Source organism: Chrysoperla carnea, chromosome 5, assembly GCF_905475395.1.
Source record: "Chrysoperla carnea chromosome 5, inChrCarn1.1, whole genome shotgun sequence".
NCBI lineage: Eukaryota > Metazoa > Arthropoda > Insecta > Neuroptera > Chrysopidae > Chrysoperla > Chrysoperla carnea.
The window spans coordinates 19,839,203-19,858,216 of NC_058341.1; the positions used below are offsets into that span (position 1 = coordinate 19,839,203).

The 19,014-nt window shown below is 29.9% G+C and overlaps 7 protein-coding genes across 7 annotated transcripts; 4 read left to right on the forward strand and 3 right to left on the reverse strand.

The window, feature by feature from the left end:
- Positions 1-177: 177 nt before the first annotated feature.
- LOC123300640 (zinc finger protein 501-like) lies at positions 178-1,666 on the reverse strand. Its single transcript, XM_044883238.1, has 2 exons — positions 1,514-1,666; positions 178-1,455 (listed from the first exon to the last, which is right to left on the reverse strand). Exons 1-2 carry the CDS (start codon positions 1,628-1,630, stop codon positions 178-180), a joined length of 1,395 nt encoding a protein of 464 aa, XP_044739173.1. The 5' UTR covers positions 1,631-1,666.
- Positions 1,667-3,595: 1,929 nt separating this feature from the next.
- LOC123300642 (zinc finger protein 501-like) lies at positions 3,596-5,684 on the forward strand. Its single transcript, XM_044883240.1, has 2 exons — positions 3,596-3,709; positions 3,774-5,684. The coding sequence occupies exons 1-2, from the start codon at positions 3,596-3,598 to the stop codon at positions 4,905-4,907; spliced, it is 1,248 nt and encodes a 415-aa protein (XP_044739175.1). The 3' UTR covers positions 4,908-5,684.
- A 156-nt stretch (positions 5,685-5,840) lies between these two features.
- LOC123300938 (zinc finger SWIM domain-containing protein 7-like) lies at positions 5,841-7,080 on the reverse strand. Its single transcript, XM_044883616.1, has 2 exons — positions 6,989-7,080; positions 5,841-6,546 (listed from the first exon to the last, which is right to left on the reverse strand). The coding sequence occupies exons 1-2, from the start codon at positions 7,056-7,058 to the stop codon at positions 6,197-6,199; spliced, it is 420 nt and encodes a 139-aa protein (XP_044739551.1). The 5' UTR covers positions 7,059-7,080; the 3' UTR covers positions 5,841-6,196.
- A 962-nt stretch (positions 7,081-8,042) lies between these two features.
- Positions 8,043-11,008, forward strand: LOC123301024 (zinc finger protein OZF-like). Its single transcript, XM_044883752.1, has 4 exons — positions 8,043-8,159; positions 9,258-9,714; positions 9,841-10,314; positions 10,728-11,008. The coding sequence occupies exons 1-4, from the start codon at positions 8,043-8,045 to the stop codon at positions 11,006-11,008; spliced, it is 1,329 nt and encodes a 442-aa protein (XP_044739687.1).
- Positions 11,009-11,804: 796 nt separating this feature from the next.
- On the forward strand, positions 11,805-14,897 carry LOC123301025 (zinc finger protein 436-like). The gene is made up of 3 exons (XM_044883753.1): positions 11,805-12,035; positions 13,027-14,435; positions 14,891-14,897. The coding sequence occupies exons 1-3, from the start codon at positions 11,919-11,921 to the stop codon at positions 14,895-14,897; spliced, it is 1,533 nt and encodes a 510-aa protein (XP_044739688.1). The 5' UTR covers positions 11,805-11,918.
- Positions 14,898-14,914: 17 nt separating this feature from the next.
- On the reverse strand, positions 14,915-16,476 carry LOC123301026 (ribonuclease P protein subunit p29). The gene is made up of 3 exons (XM_044883754.1): positions 16,460-16,476; positions 15,991-16,397; positions 14,915-15,527 (listed from the first exon to the last, which is right to left on the reverse strand). Exons 1-3 carry the CDS (start codon positions 16,474-16,476, stop codon positions 15,391-15,393), a joined length of 561 nt encoding a protein of 186 aa, XP_044739689.1. The 3' UTR covers positions 14,915-15,390.
- A 1,035-nt stretch (positions 16,477-17,511) lies between these two features.
- On the forward strand, positions 17,512-18,828 carry LOC123301027. Its single transcript, XM_044883755.1, has 5 exons — positions 17,512-17,604; positions 17,714-17,943; positions 18,368-18,478; positions 18,638-18,727; positions 18,822-18,828. Exons 1-5 carry the CDS (start codon positions 17,512-17,514, stop codon positions 18,826-18,828), a joined length of 531 nt encoding a protein of 176 aa, XP_044739690.1.
- The last annotated feature ends 186 nt before the right edge of the window (positions 18,829-19,014 follow it).

The window sequence follows — 19,014 nt, forward strand, 5'->3', positions numbered from 1 at the left end:
GATTCCTGGGTTAAATGCCTTATTTCCTCGACTATTTATAATATCTACGATTAAGGTTAACAAAAATAAATAAAGATTGTATTTGGATTTCAGAAAAAAATTTTATTTTTTACGTTTTTGAAACATAATTTTCCAAATTATTCATTTTTCAATTTCGATGAAGATAAATAAATCAATTTATTTTTCTTCAACCATTTCATTTTCCGTTAATAAATGTTTTCTCTTATGTTTTTTCATACTACTTGAATCATAAAATCCTTTATTACAAATTGAACACACAAACGGGGTTTCCCCCGTATGAGTACGTCTATGTACAGTTAAATTATTCTTCAAAGCAAATTGTTTATCACAAACATCACATTTAAAGGGTTTTTCCCCCGTATGAGTTCGATTATGTACTTTCAAATGTTGAGGTAATCGAAAACTTAAACTGCAAGTATCACATTGAAATGGTTTCTCTCCCGTATGAACTGATTTATGTTGATATAAAGTACATTTTTGTGCGAAGGATTTCTCACAAAGTTCACATTTATACGGTCTTTCCCCGCTGTGCGTGTGACTATGATTGATTAAATAAGTTTTTTTTCGAAAACTTTGATTACATATATCGCATTTATACGGTTTATCCCCCGAATGGATTAATTGATGACTGTTACAAGTTGCTTTTTGTGCAAATTGTTTTTCACAATATGCACATTTAAAACGTTTTTCCCCCGTATGCGTTAATTGATGTGAATTTAATGCCGTCCATTGTGTAAAAGATTTCTCACAAATTTTACATTTATAGGGTCGTTCACCCGTGTGAATATTGATATGAGATAATAATTTTTGTCGGGTCGTGAATCCTTTCCCACAATAATTACATAAATGTGATTTTTCTTTTAAGACTTTTTCTTTAGCATTCGATTGTATTTCATGTGTGCGTATATGTTCCGTTAAACGACTTCGACGTATAAAACTACGTTCACAAATTTTACAAACATGAGGTTTTTCACCCGTGTGAGTTCTTAAATGTAATTTGTAATTTGAGCTCGATGAAAATTCTCGTTGACATATTTCACATTTAAATGGTTTTTCATTGGTATGTGTTCGCATATGTTCATATAATCTGGTTACATTTTTATTGCATACTTCGCACATTTGCGTTTTTCGCTTAGTTTTTTTCTGTTTATTTATTTTCCCTTCCATTTCTACTTCTGTCGTTAAATTAGTTTTATCGTCATCGTAATTATTTTCTGATTGATAATTATCATTAAAATCATCTTCTATAATCAAATAATTTTCTGTTTTAATAGCGTTTTCTTCAACGAATATTTCACTTTTAATGTTTCCATTGCAATATTCTATAAATTTTTGATGGACTTCATGACATTGTTTTTTAAAATTATATGCAGAATTTAATTTCTCCAAACAATTTGTACATATTTTCTGTGGATAATTATCATTTTCAATTACCTAAAAGTATCCATAAAGTTAACGAAATGTAAAGAGTTTGAATTAAATTTCTCCTTACCTTAATATCAACGATTTCAGTTAACATGTCCGCTATTTTTAAGGGATCTTCGATAAATAATGATTGTAATTCACCCTCTGATGAACATGTTCTACATATTCTTTCAAAATCGTACATTTCTTGGGATTTGTATGATTTTTTACTAAAATTCTAACCTGCTTCAAAAACAAGTTGTTTAGATTATTTATTATGTCAATACCATCTGTCATATGGTCATAGTCAGTCTACATCTAGATGTCTGTGGGAAACAACATTGGCGCCTGCACACGCTTTTCTAGCAGGGGGCAAGAACAGACAACCAAAATGAAAATAGGGAATATTCATGTTTTTTTTTAATATTTTTAATTCATTGTTTACACCGTTATAACAAAGTAAAAAATATAAATACTGCTTAAAAATACTGCATTTAAGTGTAAAAAAATATTTAAAATACATTATAATTTTCAGATATTTAAACACAGTTTTTTGGCGCTCTCTGTTGATGACGTATAAATACGTGATCTGTCAATTGGTAACAGTTCAATGTATAATTTACACTTTAAAAAAATGAATTTACAACACAGAATTTACACACATTATTATTAAGTTTTCTAATGAAAAGCCGTAGAATAGTATAATTTAATGAAATACCATATAAAATGTAAGTAATTAATATCATGCAGTATGTCAACAAATTTGACAAGCCCGTACTATGATGTCACGTCCGTATAAAAATTTGAATTTCCGTTTTAGAAATTTTTAAATGCCCTCATTGAATTTGGACTTTTATTAATTAATTTTAAGTAATTAAAAAGATATTAATTACTTAAATAATGATTTAGTTGAAATGTCCATTCTTGGTCCATTCATTAAAATATCGGATGAAAAATATTTGAATAAAATTTAAATTTCATGAATATTTCCTATTCCCTAATGGGCTGCATGCAATAGCGGCACATCTAAAAAAATCATGTTTTGAGATCAACCGAAGTGGCTTTAAAGTTTTCGTGCTATGGACAATGCAGAAATGCTTTAGTTTGCTTGAACGAAGATTACCTTCAAGTTGATACCTTCTCTACTGGGTCATTTAATAATGTGTGTATAATTTGGATTCTATTTTTTTAAATCGGAACTATGTTCTTTATCGCACGTTATAATTTTGCTGGTTGGGAGGTAAAACCAAAAAATGTACAACAATTTAAAACGACCAGAAAATCCGACGTTGTGTTACCTTGGAAACTAAAACTTTTTTAATCGATTCAACTTGCCATGAATTTTATGTTCCTCAATGTCAATCAAAAAAATGAGTTGTGAGTTATCAGAAGAAGGAAATTTTATGTTATGCCCTAATAAATATCTTGATAAAAGCAAATGAAGGTAATGTAGGCACATATTTGGTTGACTTCTAAAGCTGTTATATATAAATTTGACTAAAACTGACCCTATTGCTTACTTAGATGGTCTGATAAATATAACACACCCAATTTCCAATTATATTTTAATTCCCACCCCCTGAGAGAATAGTGATTTATGATATATGTATAACTGACGTTATTTATAGCAAGGGGGCGGGTTATATTGACAATTTAAACTATAAAAAGAGTGGAAAATGTTTAACATAAGGAAAAATTCATTTAAAAGTAAAATTGTCAACCTCACCAGGATACGAACTGATATACCTTGGTATCACGGGCAAGTGCTATACCCTCACAGCCACCAGGCTTGTTAATACCATATACTTAACTGAATACTTACCTTTACTAAGTAATTAAATAACTGATAATTTTTTCTGGAAGAAAATATAGTATAATAAATAACATGGGTCCATTGGGTTGTTTAAAAATTCATAAGTTTTTCCACAATTTAAGTTAATATTAATAAAATTTATCTTTGCTTAAAAATAATCTTTGAGTATATTTTATCCACTTGATATTGGCATAAAGATGGCGATCGTGCCTGCCACCATATATAGAGCTCTAATACGATGCCAATGTCTGGCAATGTCAACCCATGTTTACATTTGAAAATATTTGACATGTTATTAATTTAAACCTGGTTAGAAAAGTTTATTTAAAAAGAAAAATATTTTTAATTCGTAAAATAATGTATTTTGAAACAATATGTAGAACTTGTTCATCTGAGGGAGAATTACAATCTTTATTCAGTGAAGAACCTTTAAAAATAGTTGATATGTTAATTGAAATTGTTGATATTAAGGTAACAAAAAAACTTCGAATTCGAATTTAACTGTACACTTACGTTAATTTTTATAAATTTCTAGGTGTTTGAAAATGATAATTATCCACAGAATATTTGTACAAATTGTTTGGAGAAATTAAATTCCGCTTACAATTTTAAAAAACAATGCCTTGAAGTCAATCAAAAGTTTACGGATATTTTAAATAATGTTAAAAATGAAATTAATATTAAAGAGGAAAATTACTACTCTGAAGATGACAACGACGATAATTATCAATTTTCGGATAATTACGATTATCCGAACAACGATGATGACGAACAACCGCAAGAAGAACAAGAAGAAAAAATTGATGTGAAATGGGGTAAAAAACGTAAACAAACGTGTAAAATATGCTACAAAACTGTTTTAAAACTAAGCGATCATATGCGTTCACATACCAAAGAAAAACCATTCAAATGTGAAATATGCCCACAAGAATTTTCATTAAAATCAAATTATTATCGACATAGAAAAGTTCATACGGGTGAAAAACCACACGTTTGTAACATTTGTGACCGTAGTTTTACAAGAAAAACCGCTTTAAAAGAACATATACGGAATCACGAACCAAACGCGAATGAAGTGAAAAAGGAAAAAAAATATTTATGTAATTATTGTGGAAGAGCGTTCGTTCACTGGACAGCGATGTTTAATCACGTGAAAATACATACGGGAGAACGACCATATAAATGTAATATATGTGGGAAATCATTTTCTCAATCGAGTACACTTAGTCAACATAAATTAATTCACACTGGTGAAAAACCACATAAGTGTAATGTTTGTGAGAAATCATTCACTGGGAAAGGGAATTTAACACGACATATGCGAACTCACACCGGGGAAACCCCTTACGTGTGTGTACTTTGTAGTAAAGCATTTCATAATTCGAGTGATATGAAAAAACATTTAATAAGGCATGAAAGGAATAAGAATTTCCGTTCGAAACCTCCCGCTGAAAAAGTGTACAAATGTGCGTTATGCGATAAAGCGTTTGCTTTTAAAACAAGTTTAACGTCGCATATGTTTATGCATTCGGGTGAAACACCTTATGTGTGTTTGGTTTGTAATAAAGGTTTCTTTGATTCGAGTAACTTTTCTAAGCATAAGAAAAAACATCAAGCAACAGAAAATGAGATAAAACTAGAAAAACCATTGGAAAAAATTGAAAAATAATTATTCGATAAAAAATTTGATGAAATTCAGAAAAAGGCCTGTGCCTTTGTCTGATTTTGTAAATTATTTTTCAATTTTAGTACATGATTAAGCCTTGTAGGAGGCTTAATCAGTCTCAAAAAGGTGGGGTAATTAACATACCTCATGCTATGGACGTTATATTTATCTGTTTATAAGTCCCCGAATGGATAATCGATATATTTGAGTCGATCGCACACTATCAGAAGTGCATTTAAGAAATTCTTACAAGTTGTTTAATCGACGGCAACTTTGTTTGTCTGATCATTTGTGGGATACTATGTTTTTATAACGGACTAAAAAGTATAAAATAATTGTTACTTTTGAAAGCTATTAAAATACTTGCATGATGAGCAGGCTCAGGTGAAAGGTACATTTAAGATGACCCTTTCATGCCAATGAGCTCTCTGCTTCATTCTTTTGAACGCCAGAGAGGCACGGTTTCCAGACCAGTCTGTGTTTTTCAGTGCCAGGCAAATCAATTTCTCGAAGAAAAATCGCATCTTAAAAAATGCAATTCTTGGAAAACGAACATCAAGTTATTTCTTTCGAGTTTCGATTCTGCATCATAAAAATTAAAACAAATTTTCCAGGCCCTATGAAAGAGAAAAGCTATACAAATTTTCATAGAAGAAAAAGTTGTTATTCACAACCTAAACAACATCTTCTAAAATTTCCAGTTATTATGAAATGACTGCCAAATACTGTACCTGGTCCTTGACTTATCAAGAAATTTTAATAGTTTACGATCGACCTCAAACACACTACTATATATTAGTAAATTTTAGGATTTATCGTTTTTTTTTTAAGAACAAATATGTAAAGAAATTTTAATAAATATTTTTATTGAATTTGAATAATGGAATATTATTTCATTTTTCATTACCTGACTGACTAGGAAAAGGGGGAATGTTTTTCGGGTCATAGAATGTACGTCTATTTATTTGGCACGCACTGTAAACTATAAGTTTAACGGCTTTTGGGATATAATCAAACAATAATTGTGGAATAGATCATAGGTATACTAATTATTAATTTAAGTATTCTTGAAAATGTGGTCTTAAATACAATTTTTATTAACAATAATTTGAATAATATTGATTTATTTTCCCTCTATTGATAAATGAACAAGTTCTAACGGATTACATTCGAAACTTAAAGATATACACCGGTTAAAATCACAGTACGAACTTTGTGAATTATCTCCGTGAAATTTTCTCGATCCATAACTCACACTAAAAAATGTTAACATTCCACCGTTGGATAAAATCTCAATCGTCAGTGAACATAGACATTTTCATAATATCCATAATTTGTTTCGATGTTAATGTTTGTTGTGCACATTTATTTAACATGACAGCTAATTTAACAGCCAACACATGTTTACATGTTAAATCTTGTGCACTTGTTAATACTTGATATTTGAACGCTTGACATGAACAATAATTCACATTTAAATATAGATGGTACATTTGTGTTGAATTTGTTTCTACACGTACGCAACGACGTAATCCGTCCTGAGTACTTAGTAGTGTGAATGTAGCTTTATCCAATAATTCTAATGCACGTGTAAATATTTCACCAAATATTGAATATAATTTTAAATAATCATCACTTGTTACTAAAATTATAAAAAAAAAAAATTTAGTTTATTGCTGTTTTAGAGATCAGGAAAACCTTCTCTGTTTATAAAAAAGTGTCCAGAAAAAAAGTATGATGCTACAGCAATAAGCAAAAAGTGTAAAATTTAAAAGGAGTGCTCAAAATAATAAGGGTAAGATAAAGATCTAAACAAGTTGTTAGAGAAGGATAGAGAAGTTCACATCGAACACTTTTTTCTACACTAGCGCCATTCTAGCCACTTTATTTACTACTATTTTGGGACACTTTTTGAGGTAAACAGTCATAAGAGATTGTGTTACTTTATTTCCATACACTCCATATATTTTATTTTACACTAACCCTCTCTTGATAATCAAAAAATAAAATTCATCCTTGGACTTGGACGAAACCCCCAATGTTACTTTTCAATGGACTATATGTACAGTTATTTTAATACTTACATTCATCATTATTTAAATCTTTAAAAATTTCATTTGTAATATTTGGTAACAACGGTTTATTTAACTTCATAATTTAATCAGTTTTTCTAGTTTAATCAACTATCGTTAAGAGTATATAATAATCTTTTTTAAATAATCAAATTTTTTATACGAAAATAACAAATTTATCTAAAAGTTGAGTTCGTTTTCTTCTCCACTAATTTCAAATTTAATGAAAACAAGTGAGAAAAAAACAATTGGCTGAGTTAATTGTTGAAATACCATGTATAGACAGTGTTGATGACACAATCGATTATTTTTTGACATAACGTAAATAAAAAAAGATGTCCACTTTTAAATAGCCACACGCATATAACTGATATTCCCATTTTAATTCATACTATAAAATTTGCACCTAATTAGCGCCCTCGTGGGTAAACAGTGATGTTTACAAGAAAATGTTTCAAACAAAAGTTGTTTATTTTCTTATAAGGAACATTTTTTACACTTAAACTTTTGTTCTATCTCTAACGGTTTACAAGATGGGTCCTACGTACCCAAGAACCAATTGTCCTATGTTGCTCATTTACGAACTCGATCTCACTTTTTACGTCCTGAGTACGCTATAAAAATTTCATCTTGATATCTCTTTTTGTTTTTGAGTTATCGTGTTGGCAGACAGACGGACAGACAACCGGAAATGGACTAATTAGGTGATTTTATGAACACCTAAACCAAAATTTTTTTCGTATCATCAATATTTCTAGGCGTTACAAACTTGGGACTAAACTTAGTATACCTTGCATATTACATATATGCATGGTATAATTAACTGAATAAGTGCGCATGTTTTATAATACAGATAAATATTTAAATGTCGAATATAAATAATTTTATACTAAATTTGAATAATATTTCAATATTTTATACATTTTATAAAATCTAAAATTTTTTTAGCCATCTTTAATTGAAAAACTTTTTTTTTTTTTATAAATTAAACGTCATTTGACATTTGGGAGCTGAAAATTGATAAACGTCAAAATTTTGACAGGCAAATAAACAAAAATTCAAAACAATGATTAATTTTGACAATGTGTGTCGCACTTGTTCATCCGAAGGTGAATTACAATCATTATTTATCGAAGATCCATTTATTATTGCGGATATGTTAAATGAAATTGTTGATTTAAAGGTAGGAAAATATTATATTTCCAATCCGGTTAATCTAGTCAACTTGCTGGAGGATTTTTGTAGATCTTTCTAGCTTTTAAAGAAGAAAAGGGGTAGTTTGGGGATGTTTGTCGCATTTTCGATGAGATGCGAAAAATTAACGTTTTTCAAATAATCCTGTCATTTATCTAACATGACACATCCAATCTTTCTAACGTAAGAAGCAGTAAAAAGACAGTTTTAGGGGTGTTTTTTCCTATTTTCGGAAGATTGCGATGTCGATAATTAAATTTTTCGATGTATTCTGTTAATTTGACTTTATCTCGAGCCGATTGTTAAAAATCTCATCTTTCTAGCATGTATAGATAAAAAAAAAAGTAATTTTGGGGGTTTTTTTCCTATTTCTCCCGTAAGAATCAAGCAATTTCGCGTCGAACGCAAAAATTCGCACCTTTCTGGAAATGCCTTAGAATTTGTATCGGTCAGTCAGTGAGCTACAAATACGGTTATATTTTATATCAGATTACGTTTTTACATATTCAAAAATTATGGTATAAGATCCCAAATTGTGACAAATTTAGTGTCTTACTTTGCAAAAAGGTCAAGATGATTTTTTCGCTACTATTCATACTTAAATGATAAACCAATAAAATTAGAATTATTTCACTTTGTTACGAATATCTTAAAACTTCTTACTTTAAAGTTCTACAAAAACTCCCCGCCAGTTATTGTGTTGCTTTTTCGATGTGTTCTCTTAATTTAACTTTATCTCAGGCCGATTGTTAAAAGTCTCATCTTTCTAGCATGTATAGATTTAAAAAAAAGTATTTTGAGGGAAAAAGTAATTTTTTCTAGAAGTGCCTTAGAATTTTTATCGGTCAGTTAGTGGGTCAGTGAGCTTCAAATACTGTTATATATTATATTAGATTACCTTTTTGCATGTTCAAAAATTATGGTATAAGATCCCAAATTGTGACAAATTTAGTTTCTTACTTTGCAAAAAGGTCAGCTTCTTACTTAGTTGATCAAGTTCTACAAAAACCCCCCGCCAGTTATTGTGCTACAGTAATTTCAGAATCCTTAAAAATACGACACGATATAAAATTTCATATTTTCGCAGGTAATTAAAGACGACGACTTTCCGCAAAATATATGCGAAACATGTATAGGAAAAGTAAAAACCTCCTACTATTTTAAAAAACAATGTCAAGATATTTTTAATAAATTTCAAAAATTACTAACTACAGCATGTAACATTAAAAGAGAAATTATTTGTACAAACGAAAATGAAAAACTGGAAGAAAATACAGATTGGGGTGTGGATGATGTAGCTTTAGATGGAAATGATGAAGAAAATATTGAAGTATTATCAAATACATCGATTAAAAATTTATCTAAAGTAAAGAAAAGAAAAAAAATTATCAAAGAGAAAAAATTGAAAAATGGCAGTGGACCACGAAAATTTGAGTGCAATATTTGTAATAAAAGTGTTTTTAAGTTACGTGATCATATGCGATCACATACAAAAGAAAAACCTTACAAATGTGAAACATGTGCGTTAGAATTTTCCCTAAAAGGTAAATATATAGCTTCTATTACCCGGAGACATCTCGCCTTCGGGTAACAGGTTGTTCTCAACGAGGGCACAGAGAACTCCTTGTTCTTATGTTTTATTATTATTGTTTCTTTTTTTATATTTCTAGGAAATTATCAACGACATTTAAAAATTCACACCGGTGAAAAATCACATGTTTGTCCTGTATGTGGTCGTGGTTTTATACAAAAACCAGATTTACAGGGTCATCTACGTAAACATACCGGAGAAACACCATTTAAATGCACCCAATGCCCAAAATCGTATAAACAACGTACTCAATTAAATTATCACATACGTTTAAAACATTCCACCGATAATTTACAACCAACCGCCTCCGGAGAATTTGAATGTGAAAAATGTAACAATAAATTTACAAGTAAAGAAAATTTATATCGTCATCATCTATTACATAATGAAAAATCATATTTATGTAGTCATTGTGGAAAAGCGTATGTAACGAAAATTGGACTACGTGAACATACACGCTCGCATACCGGTGAAAAACCATTTAAATGTACAGTATGTTCAAAGACATTTTCACGTTGTTCTACATTGAATATACATCAAATGATTCATACAGGTATTATAATTTAAATAACTTTTATCCGTGGAAACATGTGTAAACAGAGTTATTTGATCACGTAATCTTAGAACATCAAAATAAGAGTTTGTAGTTTTCGGCCCGTGATGGCCTACCAAAAAAGAACAATCCGTACTAACTCAATAGGCCTGTGTTCTAAGAATATTTTATTATCCCAATCGACGTTCGTTATCGAGCCAAAAACCGTGTGAAATCAATTTTTGAATAACATCAAAAACTATGAAAATATAAAGAAATAGCACGAGGTGACGTCATAACTTGTGACTGTCATAGAAACTACATATCAAAATCATTTATCAATTGATATATCCTCTTTAACCGCCATTAAAGTACCACCTATAGTTTCTTGGAGTCGCGTTTTCCTTTCGATCTAACTTTCTTCTATTTTACAGGTGATAAACCATATAAATGTGATATTTGTAATCAAAGTTTTCGACAAATTGCCCATTTAAAAGGTCATACGCGCACCCATAGTGGAGAGAAACCATATAATTGTACAATATGTCATAAACAATTTTCTGGTAATTTTAAAGCACATATGCGATCACATACTGGAGAAATGCCGTATGCATGTACAGTGTGTAACAAGGAATTTATTAGTGTGGCTAATTTTCGTAAACATAAGAAGAAACATTTATATTCGGATAATAATGATGTTAATAATATTAACTGATTTTAATAAATTGTTATTAATTATTTATTTTATAATTGGAATTTTTTTTTCACCTGACCACCAAAACCAAATAAGAACGAATATATATATTCTTTTTTTTTTGCCACCATATCATATCGTATTCAGCGAAATTTTTTCTATAAAAATAGCCAATATAATTGTCTCTTCAATTTCGAGCGGAAACAAAGTTTACCCGACTCGCATACATAAAAATTGAAGGACTTCGGTCCTTCGTACTTGTAAATTTAAATGATATCTTAAATTTTCACTGGCAGAAGTAGATTATCCATAAGGAAAAGAAGGCACTTTCCTACAGGCGTGAGGTTGCAAGGGGGTGCGAGCGTCAATTGTATGACAGACAGTCTAATTCAAATAATTTCTGATGAAAGGGAAAATTTTAATAAAAATGAATACAAACCTTGAAAAGGGCACAAACAGGATGTAGAAAAGAAAGCCCACAGCAGATGAATCTCTCGAAGGCCTTACTTCTTCATTATCTGGTCGGGATACATTCAGAGTGACAATATATCTAATAATTATAGAAAGATTTTTGGTTGGACTTCAAAAAAGGAGAAAATTGTACAGCAATTTTTACCATAAATTTTCGTTTTTAAGCAATTTGATCAATTTTAACACGTACTGAAGAAGTTCAAAATTCCCGCATTTAAACTATTTTAAAGTAAAAAAAGATGGCTACATACCAGTCTGAACAAGTTTAATAATCATATCATTTTCTTTCTTTGTCTTAAATGTCATATTGAAAATGTATATCCGGTGTTAAAATAAAAATCCATGATTCATGTAACACATCTAATGGAATATAAATAAATAGTTTCTTTGACATCTGTGGTGCGACAACCAATTCCAAAAATTTATAAAACTCGTAAAAGCGGAATAAATTTGTGTGGCAATGAATGATTTTACAAAAATTTGTCGAACTTGTTCATTACAAGGTGAATTAATATCACTTTTCGCTGAACAACCATTTCGAATTGCAGATATGTTAACTGATATTGTGAGCTTAAAGGTAAAAACATTGTTTTTTCGTTCTAATTCCACATAATATTGGCATCCCCATGTATTTGATAAACATTTCTATTTGTAGAGGATAATTTCCCAAAAGGTACTTTTAAAGGCTTATTTTTTCTCTAATTTTTTCAATGCATAATTCATATTCCGAAGATGGTAGATTTCTCTCGGAATCTAAAAAAAATAATTTAGCAGTATTTTCGCAAACGAAATTGAAGTGTTCATTGTAATTCCAAAGCCTACAATAAGACTTTTTTCTGTCAATGGACATGTTCCAAATAAAAATGCGCGTTCACTTTTGTGCGGGCGATACATTACCTATCTCTTGACTATAGAAAAAATTTACACTTTTATTTTTGGCACAAAAGTCGGCGTACATTGTCATTTTAATGAACAAGCCCAATCGATATGTTTGTGCCTTTATTGTATATACAGAGATATACTTGTAGATAAGGGATGGAATTTTGAGAGCCTTAAAAAGATTAATTTTCGTTAGTTATTGTTTTTAATGTTTAGAATTTCCCAAAATAATATAACATTTTACTGTAAGAAAAGTTATATGAATTTCGATTCAATCGAAACCGTATATTTCACGACTGATTCCATCATTTTTGGTCCATCAAAATATGAATCTAAATTTTTGTGTACATTTTCATAATTTAAAGTCCCTCATACATGATACTTTTAATAGCTTTTTCTATCTAAATACATTATACCACTTAACATATGAGGATAAGACTCTGTACACTTCACATGCCAGAAAGGATATCTGGAGGATCCGGGTTCGAATCCCGGCTTCTGAGTAATTTTTTCGTTTCTTTATATTTGTTCAAATGATAGCCCATCTATCCCTTTTCTGTTAGACATGTTATCAAAATGTTGGTTAGTCTTAGCATTGTGAAAAAATATGCCCGCGATTATACTTAATAGAAATTTATATCTAAATTATTTTACTCAACATTTATATGCAATTTTTTATGTTTATTAAGGTAATAAAAAATGACAAATATCCACAAAATATATGCAAAGAATGTTTCGACGTTTTAAAATCCGCTTACGAGTTTAAAAAACGTTGCGAGGATGTTCTAAATAAATTCGATGAATACATTCAGAATGATTACAAACAAGAAGGAATATTTATCGTTTCAGTTAAAGAAGAAATTAACTTCGACGATGATGACATAGATAATACAGACGATAGATTCGATGATGATGACGACGATAACGATACTAAAATCGAATCACAACAGCCTTTGGGTGATGTACAAAATTTTGTCGAACAACATTTAAAAGAAGATGAAGAACCACTTGAAATCAAACCAAAAATCGAGGATGGAAATGTTAAAGAAACGAAAAACAAAACAAAATTAAATCATACGTGTAAATATTGTTCGAAATTATTTAGTTCGAAAACAATGTTGATTCGGCATACACGAACGCATACTGGTGAACGCCCTTTTACCTGTAAAATTTGTAATAAATCCTTCACAGTGCTGGGATCTTTAACCACACATCAATTAATTCATACTGGTGAAAAACCACACACATGTACCGTGTGTAACAAAAGTTTTGCTCGGAAAAACTCGCTAACCAAACATGCTATGATCCACACAGATAAAAAACCGTTTAAATGTAAAACTTGTGATCAATCGTTTCGACAGCGAAATCATCTTCAGGCTCATCTTACCCGACATACAGGAGAGAAACCTTATCGTTGTACAGTTTGTAACAAGCAGTTTTCGTTAAATCAAACGCTTAAACATCATATACGAACTCATACCGGGGAATTACCATATCAGTGTAAATATTGTGGGAATATGTATAATCAATCAAATTCGCTACGGAACCATATTAAAATAAAACATTTAAATATTAAACCAACGACGGTGAAAAAACCGAATGTAACATTTACATGTCGAACGTGTACAAAAAAATTTCCAAGCAAATCCGAATATAATAAACATAAATTAGAAGAACATCCCGAGCAAATACAAATTTATCTGTGTAATTACTGTGGAAAAGAGTTTACGGATTCGTTACGACTTAAATCACATTTGTTAGCTCATTCTACGGATCGAAAACATAAATGTACGATGTGTGATAAACAGTTTGTGAGGAAACAATCATTAAAGATGCATGAAGCGTTTCATACTGGAGAACGGAGGTATCAATGTAAGCTGTGCGAACAACGTTTTAAACAATCGAGTCATTTACGAACACATATGCGGACACATACAGCGGAAAAACCATACAAATGTCAGTATTGTGAGAAATCATTTGCGGGTAAAGGTAATTTAATTGTACATGAGCGTATACATACGGGGGAAACACCGTATATATGTTCCATTTGTAATAAAGGATTTTATCATTTGACTACAATGAAAAAACATAAACAAACGCATTTGTTAAAATAAAAATATTTATATATAAAAAAAAAGATTTTTTATTTTAATTCACTACTAGTTCCATTTTTTTATTAATTATTAATAAAAAATAGTTATATTTTTGAATAAAAAAACGGTAATGACGTATTTACACCCGTTCCACGGTAGAAATATTGCTTACCCCTCTGCTTAAGAGATACCGTGTAAACGTGGGTATATGAACAACTTCTAAAAGCCAAAAGAAACTTACATATCGGCAGTTTAATCAACCAAAGAACGTTTGCGGAACAAAAACGTTTTTAGTGTTCTAGGTTGGATTCTCAAAATATCGTAGTTTCCGTTCAGGACAATATTTTGTTACTTTGTTAGAGATTAGGTGCCTAATTTAGGTTATTATAAGCAAGGTCATCATTAGAGTTTAAAAAAAAATTGATTTTATTTGATACAAAACAAAAAATGTACATTCTAGAATTTAGAATAATTCTATTAAAAAAATAAGTTACATTCGAATGGTACGAGATCTGGCAACGTTTTTGAGTTTATTTTAAGGGGGTTAAATTTCGAGAGACGTGGTATGTCTTGCATTTAAGAGCGGTTGCGACAAACTAAAAATACATTCTTGAATTATAAAAATAAATTACATTAAAATTGCAGCCATACTAAAATGATTTGAAAACTCTTTTTTATTAATTAATCTGGCGTGCTATTAGAAGCGCGGTATTTTTTAATTGTTTGGCAATTAAAATTTACATTGCTAAGAGGGCTTAGAATGATTTTAAAATCTGCAATTTTCAACCACTCTCAGGTGCCAGACTTATTTCACCCCTACGTAATTTCAATAAGGAAAGAAATATAAAAATTCGGTTGTCTTGAAATAAACTTTTTGTGACGTTGCTAAACTTTATATCAGAACTAGCTAGAACTGGTATAAAGTTTAGAACTAGATGCTAAAACTAGGTCTTGATTAATTTATAAATCAGGTTTAATATAATTTTTAATTTTCTTGGTAGAACGTTCTGCTGGCCTTATTTTCATATATTTTCCAAATATTATTAATTTAATTTCATCAATTTGTACTTGAAAAACTGTTGGTTGTTTTGGAATATCTATAAAAAAATTAGAATTTTAGAAATAATATAGAAAATAAGAAGATTAATTGAAGCAATCTAATTTTCTAAAACAAAAATAAATAGGACACTTTCAAATTAATCTCGATGAAATCTTGAAGCATGAAATAGCAGTGGCTCGCCTTGGAGGGGCCCTGTATCAAAATTAGCTAGGGGACCCAAATGAAGCTTTGGGTCCCTTCGGTTTTAAAATTAGTTATTTTACAATAGGGTCATAATTTTACTATTTATTTCACTTTGCAAATAAAGTATCGATGGTATTTTCTAGTAACCAATTATTGTAAGATGGGGATGCATTAATATACTGCTGTGAGTTTACATGGTCAAATATACATTGCGTAAAATTAGCCCGAGGGCCTCTGTAGCCTGGGGACCCCCTATCATTGATACGGCGGTAGCTACGCCCCTGATGATTAGTTAATTGAAGCTAGTGAATACTTACTACGTGTAATATTTTTTTGATCGACAATATACAGAGTATTTTGTGTTTCCATAACACAAATTCCCGTATGTCCTACTAAACTAGGACATGTCGAACGTATCACAGTAAATATAGCTCCATGATAATCAGCCTTTATTAATAATGTACTAAAATAATCCCAGTTTTTATCTAATGGCGTTGGTATTTTATTCTTTTCATATCTATCCAATTCTAAAAAATCTCGAAAATATTTTTTCCATAAATCATTTAATGGAATTAAATCTGTATATCGAAATGAATTCCGATGGATTTTCCCAATCCCTAAGCTATTTTTCTCCGATCGTGTTATATAGTTTTTATTTTTACGAATTTTTTCTGTTTTCCTTGTCTTGTTTTTTACTTTATGTTTTAATAATAAAAAATTTTTATAATATTCATTATCCAAATTTTGATCGATTTTTGGTAGATTCGTGGTTAGTAAATTTTTAACAAATATATCGGATTCATGTTGGGTCGTATATTTTAAATTTGGTAGAATATCTTTCGGTAATTGTGATAGAAGTTTATTTTCTGAAAATATTATCAATTATAAACTTCAAACATTATAATTCATCATACCTAAATAAAATTTATTTAATACCTTCTTCCATAATTTTAAAGATATGTGATATTAATTTGAGGTTATGTATTAAAACATGTGCTGTTTGACATTGACAGATAAGGCTTTGGGGGGATTTGATCATAGAGATATACACACTGGAGGTGTATAGATAAAGGAAACGCAATAAGTGAATTTTTGACAGCAGTGAGAGAGGTAGAAACAGACAGGAATTGGTGTCAATCTTCCCTCTCTGTTTTGTATTATTTTTATGATAATTGGCAACCACCCCGTCAGGGATTTGTAATAAATGAAGTAAGAAGAGTTCTTATGGACTTTGTTATGTATAAAACAAAGAGGAAATATACTGTGTGTGATGGGCACACAATCATATCATTTGATCTGTAGTTGTATATGTGTATAAATGAACACAGCCGGTAAGTTTCAACACTTGAAGTTGTACACATACAATACAGCTTGCATCACGTACAGTGCATTTCCTCTTTATTTTATACATAAGAACGTCCATAAGAACTCTTTTTACTTCTTATATCTTTAAATGTCTAACGAGATTATTTCCAAACGATACCCCCGAAATTAGTGCAAAAAAATTATAAATATGAATTTTAACAGCTAAAATTTACAAATTTAATACCTTACAATTTTAGTACCCAAGAGGTTTTTTAATTTTTCTTACCCAAAAAAACACCTTTTTAAATATGCATATATCTACTTAAGTTTTCGAAATAGAAAAATCACCTTTAAACCTTAAAGTTATAACATATATACTTTTTTTAAACAAAATACAATTATTTAAATAAATAATTAACGATTATAGTCCGATTAACGGTTTTATACATAAGTGTTAATTTTTACAATTAGGACTAGATAGAACCAAAATAAAGATAATCTTTATTGAGTTTTAATAGTTGAATTGTACAATAATGTTAATATTATTTATAGTGATTTTATTTTCATTCTGTAACGCCACGATTGAAAAAAGGGCATTGGTTTATCCAGTTGGTGGAACATACAAGGTAAAATACAAAATACAGTTGAAAATTTCTTAGTTTCTACTGTATTATCTTAGTATCATTTATTTAAAAAAATTTGGAGAAATTAATTTTTGAAACAATTATATTCTAGGTCATAACAGCCATTGCAATCCCAATTGAAATTGGAACAAAACAAGCTCTAAGCTATTCAATAAATTTTCAATTTCAATATGTTTTGCCACAAAATTTTTCACAATTATCACAAAACGATGAATGGTTTACGGAAGTTTCCACAAAACGTCGTAAACGTAATAAACGTGTTTTAGAAACTATCTCACAACAAAAAATTTTGTATATGACTATTGAAAGAGAATTAAATCGGTAATTTTGTTTTTAAATATTTAGCTACGTTTAAACTCTCGTACATTATTGAGCGATTGATAGCTCATTTCAATTTTATGCAGCACTTGCATAGCATTGATGCTGAGTGTCTTCTCAAAGCGCTATCTAAATATAACTCACATAGCATGAATAACGTGAGCAGCTGAGACGAACGCCAAAATATTACGTTTATAAGCGTAAGCGTTTGTGGGCGCTAAAGGCTTGCGGAATCGTCCAAGACGTAACAGACATAAGTTGGAGTTGGAAATCGTATAAAGGTGGCTGCAAAAACGTAACATACTGCAAAGTATACACACACTCGCGTCAATCGCTCAATATTGCACAAATACGTTAACGTAATTATAGAATGTAATAGGATGCATGCATAAAACTTAAATTAAATTAAAGTTTATATTTATTCTAGTCATGGTTTTGACGGAAGACATTGTTTACGGAATATAATTTGTGAATTATCTTCAAGTGATTCCAATTATTACGATACTTTATACAATCAATTAGCCCATATTCTATTAATGTAAGTAAAAAAGTAAAACGTTTTTAGTCACATATTTAGTCTTATATTGCCTTATAATAAATTTTGGCCAAAGTTTGGATCGTGTCCCAATCGTTAATTAATGCTGATATTTACTATTTGAAAGTAATGCAATAAAAATAAAATTGATATTAATTTTAGACCAAGATCAGAAATAATTCAAGACGTTGACTATGAAGATTTCAAAGATGCAATGGAAGCTGGAAAATATGGAGTAGATTGTAATTCGATGTATCAGTTTTGTCCATTAAATAATTTTTTTAACATTATACAAAGCTTGTAAATTTTAAATAAAAGAATTTGAAGAAGTTTTTGTTATACACAGAAATTAAAGTTTCAAAAATCGATTCAAATCAATTCTTGTTCAACTATCACTCATACAGTTTGTTCTCTTAGAAGTTTTTACTAAGGTCAATTTTGCTGCGTCAATGAAGATTTGAGAGTAGCCTTTAGAATGGGATATGATTTCGACGCACACAGTTTGCTAATGTGCTTTAACCCTTATTTATTATTTATCT